Source organism: Hemitrygon akajei, chromosome 11, assembly GCF_048418815.1.
Source record: "Hemitrygon akajei chromosome 11, sHemAka1.3, whole genome shotgun sequence".
NCBI lineage: Eukaryota > Metazoa > Chordata > Chondrichthyes > Myliobatiformes > Dasyatidae > Hemitrygon > Hemitrygon akajei.
The window spans coordinates 67,793,997-67,814,337 of NC_133134.1; the positions used below are offsets into that span (position 1 = coordinate 67,793,997).

The window sequence follows — 20,341 nt, forward strand, 5'->3', positions numbered from 1 at the left end:
AACTGATTGTTCATTTCAATGGATGCTTCCTAACCCAGAGTTCCTCCAGCATTTTGTGTGTGCTACTCTGAGCTTCCAGCGCCTAATTCATTCTGAAAATTCAAACGCATCACATACACTAGTACTCACTTATTTATTTTGCTTGTTACATTAAAAGAAACTCCAGAAATGTTAGTAAACGATTTATCTTCCACAAATTCTTGTTGACTTTGTCTAATCCTGTCATTTAAAAAAAATGTATTTTTTTTAAAATCACCGTTATCACATCCCTAATGCACATCTCCAGCATCTCCCTCTCATGTTAGGCAATTGGTGTAGAGTTCTCTATTTTCTTTTAACTGGGCTCAGTCCTTTTTTTTGAGAAATATCCTCCAAATCTGCAGCAACCATTCCACAATCTATAAAACTTTACAGGTGACAAAATGCATTTATGATTTCCAAGGCTGTACTTTCCAATAATTTCTAGAATGCAAATGATCAGATGCTAAGAATTTATTGCCTTTTAATAGAAATTCTCCAGTACTTCCTCCACCCTTTTACAAATACTAATTTCCTTTAAGTTCTTCTTTCATATTACATTCTTAATTACCTACCATTTTTGAGAAATTATGTATGTCCTCTTATATGAAGAGAGAGCCAAAGTATATGTTATTACTCTGCCATTGTTTTGCTCTCCAGGATTGTAGGCTTGAAGTAAGTTTTTCTAGGTTAACCAGTTGTCTATGCAAAGGTGAAAACAGTAAAGGGAAAGCAAAAATCAAGCAGATGGAACCAAGTAAGAAGAGTGTGGGAAAAAGAAAAGAGGGAGGTAAAAACAGAGGCTGGAAGGTGATAAGGGAGGGATGATGGGCAGATGGAAGTACGTGGTGGAAGGGATAAGAATAGCCCAGGAGGGACAAAACACATATGATTTGCAAATGGAATCAAATGAAGAAGGATAAAAAGTCTTGGTAAGGGAAAAGACAAACGTGAGGAAAGACACCTTGACAGACCAATAGGAGCAATCAAGAAAACTAGGGGCATGGGAGTGGAATCCTCTATTTCTCAGACGTCAACTCTCACCCATCTCCACCCAACCCAAGACCAGACAACCATTTGGTGGAGCATCTGTACTGCCCATAACAACAACCCATTCGCACTCAATCCATTTGTCCTCATCCTTCTTCATTGCCACAGTGAGACCAAATGCAAGTGAAAAGAACAGTTCACATTTCATTTGGATGGCTGAGAGCCCAATGATATGAACAATGAATTTTCCATTTTCTAGCAACCCATTCCCCTTGTATTCCTTTCTCCAAGAGGTTCTCTTCTACAAATTTCAATTATCTCCCCAACCTGGCTCTATCTACCCGATCCAAATGGATTTCTTCTCACTTAGCGTACAAATTCCAATTATCTCCCCAGCCTGGCTCCATCTACCCATCATTCGCCCTTTATCTGACTCCACTTCACACTTCCCAGCCTCTGCCTTGACCGTTCCACCTCCCCTCACCTACTCAATAAGCCTGATATTTTCCCCATGTTTCAACCTGCCACTCACCAGCCTCCACCCCTAAACCAACTACCCCAACCCCACCTTGCTCCATCTGACAATCACTCCCACCTCACCTGGTTCCACCCATCACCTACCAGCCTTTGTCTGTCCACTCTATGGTGGCTATATTTAACCTACACAATCAATCCTAAAGTGCCAATCGTCTCTTTACCTCCAGTTTATTTTCTGCTCAAGATTTAATCATCTGCAGTCTCATGCAGCTCTACAATGACTACTTGATCACATAAACCCCACCTGCAAATATGTGTTATCAACTCAATTTTGTTCTCAGAACTTCAAACCAGGCAGAGAATTTTTTTTTTTTAAAAGCAGTTTGCCCTACTTTGACTTTATTTGCTGCTATACCTTACCATTATAATTCTGTCCTTTTCTGCACAATTTGCTGAGCAATTACTGTACACCACATAGCAATATAACACTGTCATTTCTCTTTATGTATCGTCTCTTACTTTAATGCCTTTACCTCTTAGCATTCTCTTTGGCGGCAGCGCTGGCACCATCCTATATGGAAATCGCTGGAGCAACACCTCATGGAACACCACAAAATCATTGTATCGTCTATAAACAGAGGACTTGAATCGCTGAAAAGAAAAGAGAGTATGATTGAAGTTTTCTTTGTTTTATGTCATCTTAATTCCAAATTCTTAAGGACATCATGAAGATCCAATTGCCCAACTAGTTGGAAGTAAGCAGACTTCCCATCAATCATTAAATCTATTGTCTCATCTAATGTTGATTGGCAGCTGAAACAAGAGTTCTAGTTCAATCTATTTCAGAGACTTATTTTGGCTGCCTTGATCAATAATAAAGAATTTCATGTATCTTTCCAAATGCATGTGCACAAAATTCCAGTGTAGCACTATCGCGTCTATGTGCATTATTGCAATATTTACCCCTTATTTAACCACTCAGAGAAACAATCTAGTAATTTAATTGTTCCTGTGGTACTAGGAACATAGCAGATACCATATTCCCTCAGTAACTATACTTAAAAAGCACCTCACTGGTGGTAACTGATGTGGAAATGCTCTAGGGGTTTGTATAATGCACAAATAAATTCTTGACTCCTCCCCCCCCCCAAGATACTTAGAAAAGATACAATATATACACCAGAATTACATATTATAACATAGAGGTATGTGCTTGTGAATTAAATATACTGGCAACCATTCACAAAGCAGAAACTGCAAGAGGCTGTGATTCAAAGTCAAAATAAATTTATATTGAAGTACATATATGTCACCATATACAACTGAAATTCATTTTCTTGCGGGCATACTCAATAAATCCAATAACCATAATAGAATCAATGAAAGACCGCACCAACAGGGTGGACAACCAGTGTCCAAAAGACAAAAACTGTGCAAACACAAAAAGAAAAATAATAATAAATAAGCAATAAATTTCAAGAAAATAAGATGAAGAGTCCTTGAAAATTAGTCCATAGGCTGTGATAACAGTTCTGTGACAGAGCAAGTGAAATTAAGTGAAAATTATCCCCACTGGTTCTAGAGCCTGACGTTAGAAGTTGATAATTGCTCCTGAACCTGGTGGTGAGAGTCCTGTATCTTCTCTCTGATGGCCGCAGTGAGAAGAAAACATGACCTCTGTGTTGAGGGTCCCTGATGATGGATGCTGTTTTCCAGTGACAACACTCCTTGTAGATGTGCTCAACAGTGGGAGGGTTTCACCTGTGTTAGACTAGGCCACTTCCTCTACTCTTTGTAGGATTTTCTGTTCAAGGGCACTCTCCACCACACACCTATAGAAGTCACCAAAGTTATACTGTAGATGTCATGCCGAATCTTCACGAATTCCTCAGGAAGTAGAGGCTCTGCTGCACTTTCTTCATAATTTCACTTATGTGCTGGGCTCAGAACAGATTCTCTGAAATGATAACACTGAGGAATTTAAAGTTGCTGACCCTCTCCACCTCTGATCCCCTGATGAGGACTGACTGCCTCATGGACCTCCAGTTTCCTCCTCCTGAACTCAATAATCATCTCCTTGGCCTTGCTGACATTAAATAAAAGGTTGTTGTTGTGGCACCAGTCAGCCAGATGTTCAATCTCTCTCCTACATGTGTTGTTTTGTATCATATTGTATTGGAGAGTTCAGTAATATCAGAATGTCTTTTAAAATAATTCACATTTATATGGCACATTTTTCATTGTTAAGCTTTCAAGACAGTTTCATGGATTAGATTATCAGCAAAAATTTGATGACACTTCAAACAAAAAAGCAGATACTAGAACAGGGACCAAAGTTTGGTCAGTGAAGTAGACTTCAAGCAGTTTTAAAGAGCAAGTAGATTTAGGAAGTGAATTGGTGAGCTCAGAGTCTGGATCAATGAAGTTTGGTCACTGAAGGAACTGAGGATAAAAATTTAAAATACTGAAATATTCAGCAAGTCAAGCAGCATCTGCAGATGGAAAGAAAAAAAAGACAGTTAATCTTTCAAGCTGATGGCTGTTCCCCATCAGGATCAGACTTAGGAAATTACAGAAAGGTCTGAAGAGTGTAGGATCGAAAGGAAATTACAGATAAAGGATGTGTCAAATTTAGAGAGGGATTCGAACAGAATAACTCAAATGTTAAAATGAAGACTTTGGGGGAAAAAAGTGCCAATACAAGTCAGCAAGCACAGGGATTGAAGCTCAGGCATTGTGGAAGACAACACAAAACCAGAGAACACCAATGGCTGGCCACTGATGGATTAAACCCTTGGTTCAAACTTACCTGACTGGAAACCTCATACTCCACGTGTTTTAGGAATAGACCCTTCTTCTCTGGAATTAGTTCCACCTGTACCATGTCGATGTGCAACAGGTCTTGTAGAGTCCATGACAGGAGAATAGGATTCCCCCTATCCTGCATCCGGAGCGACTCCAGCTCACTCACATCACCCAAATGAGGCTTTGGAAACTCTTGGGAAGAAGTAGCTTGTTATAAAGTGATACAAGGAATCTCAGTCACCCTTGGTCTCAATTGCACTGTCAGCTTGCAATTTTCAGTGCATATCTTAACATTCATTTGCAGAAGATACCATGTGCTTGGCAATTATCCATTATAAAACTTTCCTCAAACAACTTTTTTCCTCTAGTTTTATACATATGGGCATATATATAGTACTGTGGAAAAGTCTTGGGTATATATGATGCCTAAGAATTTTGCACGGTACTGTGGTAATTTTAAGTATTGCAAAAAGAAACGAATTTCAATACATGTGTGTTGATGAACCTGATTCTGATATGGGTCTCTATTGTGGACTGAGAATGGGAAGGGGACAGGAAGAGGGAAAATCATTGTTGGGAAAAGAGGAAGAGAGAGGGGAGGAAACAGGACACTAGAGAGACCTTCTGTAATGATCAATAAACCAAATATTTGGAATCAAATGACCTTGTCTGGTGCCTCAGGGCTGGGCTTGTCTGCACCTGTGCCACACTCCCCGCCCTGACATTCCTCCTCTGCCACCTATCCCATGGTGATCCACCTTTGTCAGTTCCAACATCCTTTGCTCTTGCCAAACTTACAAACACACTCTCTGCTCCATGTTGACAAATGCAATACAGTGCAAAAGTCTTTGGCACCCTGGCAATATGCATGTGCCTAATACTTTTGCAAGGTTTTGTACTGTATATAAGCCCAGTGGATGAGTCTCAGGCCACAGAGTAAGATAAAGAGCTCAAGTTCCACTCTGAAGGTAAATTACAAACCAACTATTTCAGTACACTAATGAGCAAGTACTTTATTGCTGGTGATGCAATCCTTTATTGCTGGCATTGGTCAAGAGGTTTGGTAAAGAGAAGTATATTCCAGCACAAGTAAACAAGTTACTTGGACTAATGATCTGAACTCAGAAATTTAAGTCCTTATTTCAGTAACTGGGAAATTTATATTTGATAAATTAACAGTGGTACACAAAAAGTTGGTATTGGTTTAAATGTGAAACCACTAGATTGTTGTAGAAATCCAATTCGTTCTGAGAAGGAAAGATTCAATGACAGAACTCCACATCCATTCTTTCTAGGCCTTTCAATATTCGTTGGGTTTCAATGAGTTCCCTCCTCATTCTTCTGAACTCCAGCAAGAACAGGCACAAAGCCATCAAATGCTCCTCATACGTTAACCCTGTCATTCTCAGAATCATTCTCGTGAACCTCCACTGGACCCTCTCTAATTCAGCACATCCTTTCTTAGATAAGGGACCCAAACCTGCTCACAATCCTCCAAATGCAATCCGAACATTGCTTCATTCAGATTCTTGATTAATAAGGGTATCAAAAATTAGGGGAATAAGGCAGGAAAATGGGGTTGAGAGAGATAATAGATCAGCTATGAGGGAATGGTAGAGCAGGCTCGATGGGCTGAATGCTTAATTCTGCTCCTATGTCTTATGAACATTCTCATCCTAGGTACTTTTCTCTCTCAATGTTACTGAAATGCAGATCAACTATTCATTACAGGTGTCCTCCGCTTTACGAATGTTCGTTTTACACCACTTCGCTTTTACAAAAAACCTATATTAGTAACCTGTTTTTGCACTACAAAGAGGATTTTCGCTTTTACAAAATTATTTCCCATATAAATTAATGGTTCTTCGCTTTACGCCATTTCAGCTTAAGAAAGTTTTCGTAGGAACGCTCTACCTTTGTAGGGGGGGGGGGGGCACCTGTACTTTATTGCTTTTTTAAGATTGTAATGTAACTTACACAAGGACAACACCTCAAAAAGTATTCCATCCGCAGTAAAGAGCAATGTGATATTCCAAGGTCATGGGAAATAAGAGATAAATGTAGGTTGTGGGATATCAGAGATAAATGTAGGTTTGCTCATTTTTATTATTCTCATGGTAATTACTATAGACCGTAAACACAAGCTCCTTGAAACAAAGCAAATAGATAAAACTCAACTCATTTCCATTTATCTTCTGTGATTATTTTACATTTTTTTTATGTGCTCCCCTGCCCGTTTACTCCTAGTGAAAGTTATTCATATATATATTCAACTAGCTGATCCCACCCTGATCTCTTAGGGTGCTTAGGCTAAATGTAGCCACAAACCTCTAAAAGCTAAAGAAACAACTGAGAGCTAAGGCTTTTTAAAAAAAAAATTCCTGAGATGAGCACTAACCAGGATTTATTTCCCATTTCACATGTGTTTAATCCAAGTAATTTCTAAAGATATTTCATAAAATTTATCAAACAAATTACTATGTCTAGAATTAGATATGAATCACACCAGCAAAGGATGGCAGAATTCTTTCCCAACAGGCCTTTACAGAAGCTGATGTACAGCCACCATTACAAGTTATGTTCCTTATTCTAGACTTACTCAACAGAGTTGAAATTCCCCAGCTGCCATTGTCTAGGCCAATAACAAAGCTTCTCTCCTATCCCTGCACTATGTGACTTCCTATAGGAACGGCAAATCCTACACCTTATGGGCTAGGGAAGTGTGTAGTAAAAGTATAAGCTAAATACAGACTAGGATACCGTGTACAGTAAATATCCTGTCTGATTTGTGGAAATTGACAATCCTCTCTATATCCTTAGTACCATGGTGTCCAAATATACAATTGGTGCTTGAAGATGCGCAGAATAGAATCATAAAACAGAATGAATGGATTCTTCCTCTGTTGTACTAATAACCCTATACCAGTTCTTCAAAGGTTAAAAGGATACCCCTTATACTAAACACAAGAAATTCTGTAGATGCTGCAAATCTTGAACAAGACATACAAAATGCTGGAAGAACTCAGCAAGTCAGGCAGCATCTATGGAGGGGTATAATCAGTTGAAGTTTTGGGCAAAGACTCTTCATTAGATGACTGATTATTCCCCTCCACAGACACTGCCTGACTTGCTGAGTTCCTCCAGCATTTTGTGCGTGTGATCCCACACCCCTAGTCTTTTCCTACAGCTCTGCAATTGTATCCTCCTGACAAGCATGAAATAGAGGTGAGATACAAATCTATGTCATAGCCGAGAGGTAATTTCCTGGTAAATTACTACTAAAAGATTACAGAGCCTTCATCAGGATATGCACTCACTTGCCCTCTAGCAGCTAGCAGACTATTGGATATTATCTGGATACCATAAGCCAGTCCTGAACTTTGCAGGACATAATATTTCTAAGATGGAGATCATTTAAAACCTGGGATTAATAGGCTAGGATGAGCATGGCCAGAAAAGTTACCCGTGTATTTTCACTAAATGCAATCTGCACTGTTACTTTGAATCACACCAACACTGCAGGAATGCCTTCATCCCAGGGAGTACAGATATTTAAGAAAGTTGCACATTCTCAGGGGCAGATGGTGATAGCATTAATTGCTGGTTTTTTTTCCTACATCACTATCATTTTGATAGTGAACTTAATTACCAAAATGTTAAAAGTCACATCTTACCATTTACTTCTTTGGAGAGTGAAAGTTCCACATCAGCACTGAATAACATGCCTCCTAAACTTCCTGTTCAAAGGCTGCCTCAGCTCCTAATGTATTAGGAGCGATAAAGGAAGGCCCCTACCTCCTTCCAATCATCACAAAGACTCCATCTACTCATTTTTCAGGACCTTCAGTCGCAGCACTCCTTGCAGATTCTTGAGATCCCAGAGGTCTGGGATCCTCTGCTGCCTTACCTCTGGAAACTGCTAGAATTCAATAGAGTTCCCTGTTCTGCTAATCTTGTATGGTACACAGAACTTCGTGGGAAGTCATGCTGCTGCCACAATACCGGAATCACCCACATATTTCAAAATTACACCTATTTCCTTACTGATACAGGGGTCCAATTTCTGATGCATAAAATGGTCATTTCCAGCTGAGTCACAGTAAGCCACACAGTGAAAGTAACAGTGGCACTTATCCAGTTGCAGTTCTCAACAGAATCTCAATAAATCTCCTGAGGCACTCTCGTAAAAATATTCCAAAATCCTTGATAAGTGGATAATGACTGACTGCCACTTGGAGAGGGTTCAGAGGAGATTCACAAGGACGATTCCAGGAATGAAAAAGGTTATCAATCGAGGAACATTTGATGGCTCCAGGCCTGTACTCGCCGGAAGCAGGGTGGGGGGGGGGGGGGGGGATATCATTGAAACTTTCTTGAATATTGAAAGGTCTAATCAGAGTAAATGTGGAAAGGATGTTTCCCACGGTGGGGGAGTCTAGGACAAGAGGGCACAGCCTCAGGATAGAAGGGCATCCATTTAAAACAGATGCAGAGATATTTCTTTAGCCAGAGGGTGGTGAATTTGTGGAATTTGTTACCACAGACAGCTGTGGAAGCCAGGTCACTGGGTTCATTTAAGGCAGAGATTGATAGGTTCTTGATCAGACACAGCATCCAGGGTTACAGGGAGAAGGCCAGGGAGTGGGGCTGAGGAAGAGAAAAAAGGATCTGCCATGATTGAATGGCAGAGCAGACCAAATGGCCTAATTCTGCTCCTATGCCTTATGATTATAAAGCTTTGCACTGAGGAAGAACTCAACTTACCTTGTGCAATATTCTCCAACAGTTTGGCTGAAGGCTGTTTCCCCTGCTGAGCTAGGGCAATCAACACCAGACCTTTGTACAGAGCAGACTTTGAGAGAGGTTCCTCCTTTGATGATTCTACTAGTTCAGCAATCTGGAACCACAACACACAAAAATAAGTCAAACTAATAAAATGAGCAAAGAAAATCTTCTTCTCTCCAGGTGAGATAAATATGGCTGTTTGAGAGGCTCATGTATGAAACATGATGACTAATACTTAAGCAAAAAGTAGTTACTGGCTATAAAGTGCTTGGAGACTTTATAAGTGAACTCCAGTTACTGTTCCACATTCACAAGCAGCTATTGAAATGGTGCAGCTTGAAGCCTTTACAACGCAGTACCACTGATCAATTGATAGCTTTATATACTAAAGTAAAACTCCACAATAATTCCCTATTCAATCCCATTAGTTCAGCCTCTTACTCAGGTGCTGGTTCCCACAATCCTTTCCCACCAGGCTCTGTTTCTGAATCTTCCTTGGAACTTGTCTGATCCACAGGAAAATACTGTATTCTACTGTGTGTCATTTGTCATTTGAAAAAAGTAAATTACAAGTTTATTGAAGTAGTAATAGAATAATATTAAACAGATTGGAAAATTTACTCATCCAGAAAGTATCTGGATTAATAGTATTTTACTACTCTAACTCAAATGCCAGTCCAAAATATAATCTGCTTAATCCACCTCAGTTATTAACTCTCCAACTTTTAATATTTCCATGTACCTATACACCACTCAAAAAGGCCCTCCAGAAATTTACATCCTCTATCTAAATTTTTACATCATAAGCCTATCAATTCATGCAGAGAGACTGCTATCTTACCTGGTTTTGTATAATGGGTGGCAGCTTCGTTCTATTCAACAGCTTGTGAAAGACACTTCCCTGGACTCGGTCCTCCTGCTTACAGCAAATTGCTTCATATACTTCTCGGTAATAGGGTGGCACATCACCTAGAGTAAAAGATGAAGGTATTGATTGAATAAAAATAGCAAATTCCAAGGGTCACCTCCCTACATCTTTCAGCCAGATGAAGCACCTTGACCCAAAACATCAATTGTCCACTTCCCTCCACAGATGCTGCCCAACCGAATGAGTTCCTCTAGTCTCCAGATTCCAATGTCCTTAGTCTCGTCTCTACCACCTACAAGGTTAAAGTCAACAAAGCACATGGAAACCCACAGATTCCCCAAGTCACAAATTAGCCTGACTTGCAAAATCACCATTTGTTCACTGCCAACAAGCCTAAGCCCTCAAATTCCCTACCCAACCTATGGGAGCCTCATTCTACAGACTAAAGTTGACAGCAGCTTCCTTGGGCAACAAAAGCTGACCTTGCATTTTAAGCCCACAACATTGTCTCCCCATTACCTGTTGTTATTGTACAACTCAACAATATTTTAAGAACTCACCGCTCATCCAATTTCATTTCTGTTTCTGCTCTGTCAAGTTACTTTTATTGTCATTTCGACCATAACTGCTGGTACAGTACATAGTAAAAATGAGACAACGTTTTTCAGGACCATGGTGTTACATGACACAGTACAAAAACTAGACTGAATTATGTAAAAACAAACAACACAGAGAAAGCTACACTAGACTACAGACCTACACAGGACTGTGTAAAGTGCACAAAAACAGTGCAGGCATTACAATAAATAATAAACAGGACAATAGGGCAAGGTGTCAGTCCAGGCTCTGGGTATTGAGGAGTCTGATAGCTTAGGGGAAGAAACTGTTACTTAGTCTGGTCATGAGCGCCCGAATGCTTCGGAGCCTTTTCCCAGACGGCAGGAGGGGGAAGAGATTGTATGAGGGGTAATGAGGTCCTTCATAATGCTGTTTCCTTTGTGGATGCAGCATGTAATGTAAATGTCCGTGATGGCGGGAACAGAGACCCCGATGATCTTCTCAGCTGACCTCACTATCCGCTGCAGGGTCTTGCGATCCGAGATGGTGCAATTTCCGACCAGGCAGTGATGCAGCTGCTCAGGATGCTTTCAATACAACCCATGTAGAATGTGATGAGGATGGGGGGTGGGAGATGGACTTTCCTCAGCCTTCGCAGAAAGTAGAGACGCTGCTGGGCTTTCTTTGCTATGGAGCTGGTGTTGAGGGACCAGGTGAGATTCTCCGTCAGGTGAACACTAAGAAATTTGGTGCTCTTTACGATCTCTACCAAGGAGCCATCGATGTTCAGCGGGGAGTGGTCGCTCTGTGCTCTCCTGAAGTCAACAATCATCTCTTTTGCTTTGTTCACATGAAGAGACAGGTTGTTGTCTCTGCACCAGTCCGTTAGCCGCTGCACTTAACGGCTCGAGATAATTTCCATAATTATTCAAAAATTCCATTGTTAGATCATGATACTACTCAGAAAACAGTGAATTAGGGGGTTCAAAAAAGTGACAAAAGCCTCATCAGTATCAATGTATTTAAGAACAATTTATGCAAAGTCTATGGCTACAAAGCAATGGCGATCAGTAGGTATACAGGAGAGACACAGATTGGCCAGTTGAGTGATGTCACAACAGCTTCACACTCAATGTCACCAGGACCGAGGAATTGATTATGGACGTAGGAAGGAGAATTCAGAACTCACTGAGGGTCTGCGGTGGTTAGGATGATCAGCTTCAGGTCTGCAGACATCAACATTTCAGAGGATCTATCCTGGGGCCCAACACTGATGCAATCATGAAGAAGGCATGCCAGTGGGTTCCACTTCTTTATGAGTTTGATGAAATTTGGTATGTCACCGAAGACTTGCAAATTACTACAGAGAGCAATCTGAAAGGTTGCATTAGCGCCAGATATGGAGGCTCCAGTGTGCAGGTTCAGAGGATTGATGGCGAGGCATAATGCTCAAGAAGGCAGCATTCACATTAAGGTCCCTCACTATCTGGGACATGCACTCATCTCGTTACAAGGATTGGGGAGGAGGCAAAGGAGCCTGAAGCCCTTCACTCAATAATTCAAGAACAGCTTCTTCCCGCCCATCAGATTTTTTTGAACAATCCAAGAACACTACCTTATGATTCATCTTTTGCACTATTTATTTACTGTAACATAGTAATTTTTATGTACAGGCAGTCCCTGGGTTACGTACGAGTTCCGTTCCTGAGTCCGTCTTTAAGTTGGATTTGTACGGAAGTCGGAACAAGTACATCCGGTATTATTTAGCGTCAGTCAGTCAAACGTTTGTCTCAGTATATAGTATATATTTTACCTTTCTATGCATATAAAACACAATAAACATATGTATTCCAATAATTAAACCACTGCATTGCTTAGTAATAATTATAGCTTTCATCGGGGCAGGGCCTTTCACATGCTCCATTATTCTCACTTTATCCATTATCTTTTAAAATTGTTCCGATCGTTGACTGACTGTAGCCTAATGCTTTTCCAATGACCAATGGCATTTCACCTCTTTCCAAATGCTTTATTATTTCCACTTTATTTTCAATCGCGATCGCTTCCCGTCAATGGAACAGAAACACTGTGGGTGGCAGCTCCCGAGCTTTGCCGGCTCCCAAGGTCCGCTGGGTCCTAAGGACCACCACATTGAGACAGGCTAAATGGGACAAGTGGTGGCTGTGCTGGGTTTGGGTATTTGATCCTCCACAATATTCCGCATGGGAATTTAAACTGGAGGTGGCAGTGTTTTTTTTTAAACGAGGTCGAGTTGCGAGCTCGACATCAACCCAGCACGGATGGTACGAGAGTTACTGGATCAACATCAACCCAGCATGGGAACGTTCTATCACTGGATCAAACTCGGGAAACTCCGTTCTCCAGCCCAGCGCTGATCTCACCATGCCACTAGTCGACCGGAACGGGGGGGGGGGGGGGGGGGGGAGGGGTGGGGTCAGGGTGAATCTTACTAAGAAAAATTTAAGCCAAATACAAAGTTAAACACCCAACACAGTGTCAACGGCAACGACTTAAAATGGCGGACAGCGTTCTCCTTCCTCGGTTCATAAGTACGAGTTGTCTGTAAGTCGGACGTTCGTAACTCAGGGACTACCTGTATTCTATTATACTACTGCCATAAAACAACAAATCTCAGGACATATGTCAGTGAACCTGATTCTGAATTTATCTGTGCAAAGTAATATTTCTTGTACATTCAAGGAAATACAAAACTTAAATATCATTTTTTTCATACTCCTATACAATGTTTTCTCACTATCCTTAGGTGCTTAGACTAAAATATATATTTTTTTCAAATCATCAGTCACACCAAAACTGTGTGGGTATGAGAAGAAAGGTCACCTTTGTCTCTCAACAGTAACACCTTGGTAGGATGGTTCGGGATTACAAACCTCACTCACATCTAATTTTTACATAATGCACTTCAGGCAACTGATTTTATTTGTGGACTAAATTTACTAAAAAGTGAACAATTATCATGAAGATCATTGGTTATCATTACAGCACTAGGCAGAGTGACGTTTCATAATCGATATCCTGATGAAATAAGATGACAGAAATTGCAACCACTGCCTTGTAGAACTCTGGGAGAGAAAAAAGCTGAAATGAAAATCCAAAGTGGAAGCTTTGGACAGTGATGAAGCAGGCTTACAATTTACCTCAACTCTACACTACATTAGCTCTACACTTCCTGCAAACAAGTTTGCACAATTGAAAGGACATGTGCAACTATTAATCAGCTAGCAAAGACCTGGGCTTTTGTTCTCAGATCAGTACAGTTTCATTGTGTTATAATAGATGGAAAGTCAAATTATCAGCTGTAAACATGCGTTAATCAGCACAGATGCATCTGTAAGGGGTTGTTACTAACAGCAGGAGAGATCATTACACCTCAAAATGAGACAATTCCAGCCAATAACATTTTCCCATCAAATCCTGTTCCTGATTGCACACCAACTATCAAGAAAATTGCAACCAGCAATATCAACCAAATGAGAAGCTCTCCTATTTGAAGGCATTGTTGGCAGGGATGGTAGTGCTTCACCTCACATAACAAATGTTTCTGTTGATGTGGGGATAACACAAGTTACCAGCAATGTACACAATCTGGCAGCAACAGCACTTGATTGCAACTCACCTACAAACAGATGATTATGTGATCCAATCATAGCATCAGTTGTGACCCTGATCATTCATTGCTTCTTAGAGCTGTAAATAACTTTATGGCAACTAAAAGCTATCAAATTTTCACATCAGACTATCAAAACCTTCAGAGGCTCAATGGGATACAACAAAGAATTGCAATCTTGTAATCCACTGAAATCATAGCATAAAATGATTGGGTTGCTTAAGTACTGAACTAACTCTTTGCACAAAGAGTTATCACTCTTTATCAAAAATAAATAAGATACATCTTTGCCTGTTTGAAAGCAAAATAATTCAAATGAGGAAAATTTGAAATGAAAACAAAAAACTATTGTAAGTACTCAGGTAGGATGCCATTTAAGAGAGAAACCATTTCAAGAGAGCCAGGTACAGTTAAAAAAAAGTTTTAATTTGTAGAGAAGGAGAAATGGAAAGAATCGCTATAATTAAGCAGAGACCAAGAGAGATGAAATGATACAAATACTGGTGGTGACTGGGGAAGGTGATGAAGGCTTGTTAATTGCAGCTGAAGATCTAGATAAGGATTATCAAGAATGCCTGTTCATTTGTAAGCAAAAGGTCAACGCACAAAGGCTAAACACAGCTCCGATGCCATATTCAAGTTTGCTGACACCATTCTCAAGGCCAAATCAAAGGTGGTGATGAATCAGCATATAGCAGGAGGTTGAAAGTAAGTGATGCCACAACAGCGTCTTACTCAATATCTACAAGACCAAGGACCTGCTTATTGACTACAGGAGGAGGAACTAGAGAGCCATGAGCCAGTCCTTATCGAGGTGGGGGAAAATCAGAATTGGAGAGGTTTGCCAACTTCAAGTTACTCAGTGTTAGCATTTCAGAGGACCTGTCCTTTTACAAAGAAAGCACAACAGTGCCTGTACTTCCTTATAAGTTTACGAAAATACAGCAAGACATCTACTGTACAACTTTGACTAACTCCTATCAATGTGTGGTGAGAGCATATTGACATTACAGTCTGGTATGGAATCACCCATGCCCTCAAATAGAAAATCCTATAAAAAGTAGTGGATATGAGTTGAGGACATGAGTTAAGAGTTAGGGGGCAAAAGTTTAGGGGTAACAGAAGGAGAAATTTCTTTACTCAGAGAGTGGTAGCTGTGTGGAACGAGCTTCCAGTAGAAGTGGTAAAGGCAGGCTTGATATTGTCATTTAAAGTAAAATTGGATAGGTATATGGACAGGAAAGGAATGGAGGGTTATGGGCTGAGTGCAGGTCGGTGGGACTTGGTGAGAGTAAGCATTTGGCACGGACTAGAAGGGCCGAGATGGTCTGTTTCCCTGCTGTAATTGTTATATGGTTAATGATATGGCCCAGTCCATCACAGGGAAAGCCCTCCCCGCCACTGGCGCACATCTACATGAAATGTTGTTGCAGGAAAGCAGCATCCATTATCAGGGACCCCTACCACCTAGGTTACGTTCCCTCCCCACTGCTGCCATCAGAAGGGTAGAACAGGAGCCTCAAAACTCATACCACGCAACCCCTCAGCCGTCAGGCTCTTGAACCACAAAGGATAACGTCAATCAAGTTCACTTGCCTCATCACAACCTATGGACTCACTTTCAAGGACTCTTCATCTCATGTTCTCATCATTTATTGTTTAATTTATTTCTTTTGTACTTGCAATTTGTTGTCCTTTGCACTCTGGTTGTATGCCCAACTGGTGTGGTCTTTCATTGATTCTATTAAAAGGTATTGGCTTTATTCAGTATGCCCACAAGAAAAAAGTTATATATCTTGACATATATGTAATTTGATAATAAATTTACTTTAAATATTTAAAATCGGACTGAGATAGTGTACAGTTGTGCAAATGCATGCAAAGGGCTGATCAAGGTGACAAACCACATCTGGGAAGATGTAGGCAATAAGCAGATGGCTCAGTACACTGAATATCACTCAGAATTCTCCTTACACAGCACTATATTAAAATAGGGTCTGTAATGCTGCTCTTTGAACACTAGAAGGCCTCAGAACACTGACAAGATTTGACCATGAACAAAGTAAACAAAAACAAAAATGGACTGAATGGAGTACAGGAGGGATGTTATGTTGTATTTGTATAAGACAATGGTGAGGCCCAATTTGGAGTACTGTGTGCAGTTTTGGTCACCTACCTAACAGGAAAGACGTAAATAAGGTGACAAGGATGTTGCCAAGTCTGGAGGACCTGAGTTATAAAGACTTTATTCCTTGTGTTACGATCCAGCAACAATGAATATAGAATTGAGACAGGTTTTTTATAACAAATAAAACACTTATTAAATACTGCTCAAAAAAACCCAAAAGTAAACAAACGACTAGCTTAACCAGGAATCGGCTGTTATACGGCAGCTCAAACAGTTCTTAAAGCGATAATGCAAAAACAGTTCTTAGAGTGATAATGTAAAAAAAAGTCCAAGTGATTTACACAGTCAGTTAGGAGAGATTTTTCTAGAAGTAACTAATTCCTCGATGTCACAACGTTACTGCTGATCCCAGCCAAAATATGCCTTGCCTGAAGGATTTACAATGAAGGAAATAAAACAGCTTAAAGGCACCGACCTTTCCTTGGCGAAACCTTGCTCCAGTCCTTTTTGCTCTTTAGCAGGGACTATCTTGGATTCAGGTTACTAATTCCTTCCAAATGAAGATTAAATAAGGTCGAACCTGTTTCACCACAGACACCACCAACTTTTCTTGATCCTTCGGATTTTCCGTACTTCAATAAATCATGGTCATGTGACAGTCACAAAATACCCACAGGTACATAACACTTGGAACATAGAAGATTGAGGGGAGATTTGATAGAGGTATATAAAATAATGGGGGGTATAGATAGGGTAAATGCAAGCAGGCTTTTTCCACTGAGGTTGAATGGAACTACAACTAGAGGTTAAGGGTAAAAGGTGAAAAGTTTAAGGGGAACATGAAAGGAAATTTCTTCACTCAGAGTCATGAGAGTGTGGAATGAGCTGACAGCGCAAGTGATGTATGTGAGCCCCATTTCAATGTTTAAGAGAAGTTTAGATAGGTACATGGATGGCAAGGATATGGAGGGCTGTGGTCCTGGCGCAGGTTGATGGGACTAAACTGGATGAGCTGAAGGACCTGTTTCTGGCTGTACTTTTCTATGACTCTATCATCAAGTGTTTGTAGCAAAGCCTCAGATGTAAACTGCTTAACAGGTAGTTTTTGAGTGCAGCAAGCCTAAAAATCTCCAATCTATACAAACTAATTTATAAACTTAAGTGAAAATAAACTTTCTTAAGCCATGAGAGATGTAGGCATAATCCATGTAAAATAAATCATAAATATAAGCAACTGTACTATCTCCTACAGTACATCCCTTTTTGTTATCACTGAAAGGCTGGCATACAAAAGTTTACCCGCCAAGACCAGAGATTCTTATTGACACAGTGTGCCTATAAAGTTTCAATGTTCCCATATTTAAGAAGCTGGTACAAGAAACAAGTTATGAACCAGAAAATCTCTATATAGCTTTTGGTCTTATCAGCTGGGATGATATTTTTCAAAGCTTGAAGATGGACTGATTATCATCAGATCTTTCTATATTATTTTGCATCTGAATCAATCAGCTCAAACAGAGCTGGTCCCAACTCAAATTTTCTGAACAATTCTGCTTAAATATTTATTCAGTAATGCTTCAGAAGGCTATCTTCAGACAAGGTCCAATGGAAAACACTTTAATCTTAAATGAAAATCAAACCCAAGGTGTTCTCGCTTATTAAATCGGCTTTGCCAATGTTGCAACACTTATTAGTCATTCAAAGGAAAGACTGAAATGTTTAATGGATTGTTTCTCTTGTTTCCAATGGTTTCAATCTAAAAATTACAAACAAATCAACAAGTTAATTGTCCTTGTGAAGAGCAAATAAAAAGAGAAATGTTCACTTACCTGGACTCAACCATCTCAGAAATCCTGACTTGGAAACCAAATTCAGTGCTGCTTTGGAAAGGGCAAGACAGCCTTAACACTAATGCTATTGACAAATTGATCCAGCTATAATCTCTGCATACTTGTCTTCCTATAATGGAGGAGTGAAACATCGACCCCTTACTTCAATACTGAAAGTAACATTTACAAGACCAATGTAAATTATCTGCCATGAGCCTGAGATGCTCCTGCAAGTATGCTTCCTCCCCTACCCCCATCTTCTTACTCTGACTGCTCCCCTTCCTGTCCTGAAGAAGGGTCTTGCCCACAAACTAACGGAGATGGGAGTAGACTCTCACATGGTGGATTGGATAGTGGACTACTTGACAGATAGACCTCAGTATGTGCGGTTGGGAGACTGTAGGTCTGACACAGTGGTCAGCAGCACAGGAGCGCCACAGGGAACCGTACTCTCTCCGGTCCTGTACACCCTGTACACATCTGACTTCCAATATAACTCGGAGTCCTGCCATGTGCAGAAGTTCGCTGATGACACGGCCATAGTGGGGTGTGTCAGGAATGGACAGGAGGAGGAGTATAGGAAACTGATACAGGACTTTGTGGTATGGTGCAACTCAAACTACCTGCGTCTCAATGTCACCAAGACCAAGGAGATGGTGGTGGACTTTAGGAGATCTAGGCCTCATATGGAGCCAGTGATCATTAATGGAGAATGTGTGGAGCAGGTTAAGACCTACAAGTATCTGGGAGTACAGTTGGACGAGAAGCTAGACTGGACTGCCAACACAGATGCCTTGTGCAGGAAGGCACAGAGTCGACTGTACTTCCTTAGAAGGTTGGCGTCATTCAATGTCTGCAGTGAGATGCTGATGATGTTCTATAGGTCAGTTGTTGAGAGCGCCCTCTTCTTTGTGGTGGCGTGTTGGGGAGGAAGCATTAAGAAGAAGGACGCCTCACGTCTTAATAAGCTGATAAGGAAGGCGGGCTCTGTCGTGGGCAAAGTACTGGAGAGTTTATCATCGGTAGCTGAGCGAAGGGCGCTGAGTAGGCTACGGTCAATTATGGAAAACCCTGAACATCCTCTACATAGCACCATCCAGAGACAGAGAAGCAGTTTCAGCGACAGGTTACTGTCGATGCAATGCTCCTCAGACAGGATGAAGAGGTCAATACTCCCCAATGCCATTAGGCTTTACAATTCAACTGCCAGGACTTAAGAACTTTTTTTTAAAGCTATTATTAATGCTTTTTGAGTTAGTGATTTAGATGCATATCATATTATTACTGAGTTAAGTATTGTATGTAATGAGTTTTTGCTACAACAAGTGTATGGGACATTGGAAAAAATGTTGAATTTCCCCATGGGGATGAATAAAGTATCTATCTATCTATCTATCTATCTATAAATGTCGACTGTTCACCCTTTTCCATAGATGCTGCCTGGCCTGCTGAGTTCCTCCAGTAAGCGTGTGTGTATGTGGGTGTGTGTTTTAATATCCTAGACATAATAAAGTCTCATCTTTCCAAGATACCCAGCCCTGAAGAAGGGTCTTAGCCCTAAACATCAACTGTTCATTCATTTCCTGAGTTAGTCTAGCAATTTGTGTGCGCTGCTCAAGATACCCAATATGTTTTCCTGATGGAGAGGTAAGAAAATTTACATGTCTTAACCAATGGATGAAAACTGGCTAAACCTTCAAAGACTAAAAGGGACTGGATTTTTTGTTCTAATTGTGTTCTTTGTTGTAAATCTGGTTGCTTTCTATTGCACTTGTGAATGCTGCTTATCTGATGCTATGAACCTGCGATACTGCTGCAAGTAATTTTTCCATTGTACCTGTGCATTTGACAATAAAATCGATTTTGACATATTCACAGTGAGCTTGTCACTGGCAAATGTTGGCCTGAATACCCCAAATTCCATTTGGTCTGCAAGAAAATCCCTTAAAAATCAGTTGCTTTAGACCAGCAAATGGAAGGTCAACACAAAGACAACTAGGAGGGAGTCAACACTGAGACATTTTGGCCTAGCCAGATAAAGTGATACTCATCATCAGTATTGAGTTTACATGCACAAATTGCAAAAAGACCCATTTGTCAAGCAACAAATGACCCAGCCACTCAGAAAACTGCGCTGGTATCTGGCAACTCACCAGAGCTCACTAACAATTTCCTGAGCCTTTAGTTGCCCATAAGTCACAAGAATAACTATATTTAAAACATTGACTGTTGTA

At 40.5% G+C, this 20,341-nt stretch overlaps 1 protein-coding gene across 2 annotated transcripts in view; it reads right to left on the reverse strand.

The window, feature by feature from the left end:
- snx8a (sorting nexin 8a) overlaps window positions 1-20,341 on the reverse strand; it is a 58,646-nt gene that overhangs the window by 36,584 nt on the left and 1,721 nt on the right. Inside the window, exons 2-5 of one of the 2 annotated variants that reach the window (XM_073061012.1) lie at window positions 9,917-10,044; window positions 9,055-9,187; window positions 4,295-4,482; window positions 2,019-2,136 (exon numbers count right to left, since the gene is read on the reverse strand). In XM_073061012.1, the coding sequence (XP_072917113.1) occupies window positions 2,019-2,136; window positions 4,295-4,482; window positions 9,055-9,187; window positions 9,917-10,044 (567 nt within the window). Of the gene's footprint in view, window positions 1-2,018; window positions 2,137-4,294; window positions 4,498-9,054; window positions 9,188-9,916; window positions 10,045-20,341 lie in introns of both variants that reach the window. The other variant, XM_073061011.1, reaches the window with a different exon arrangement.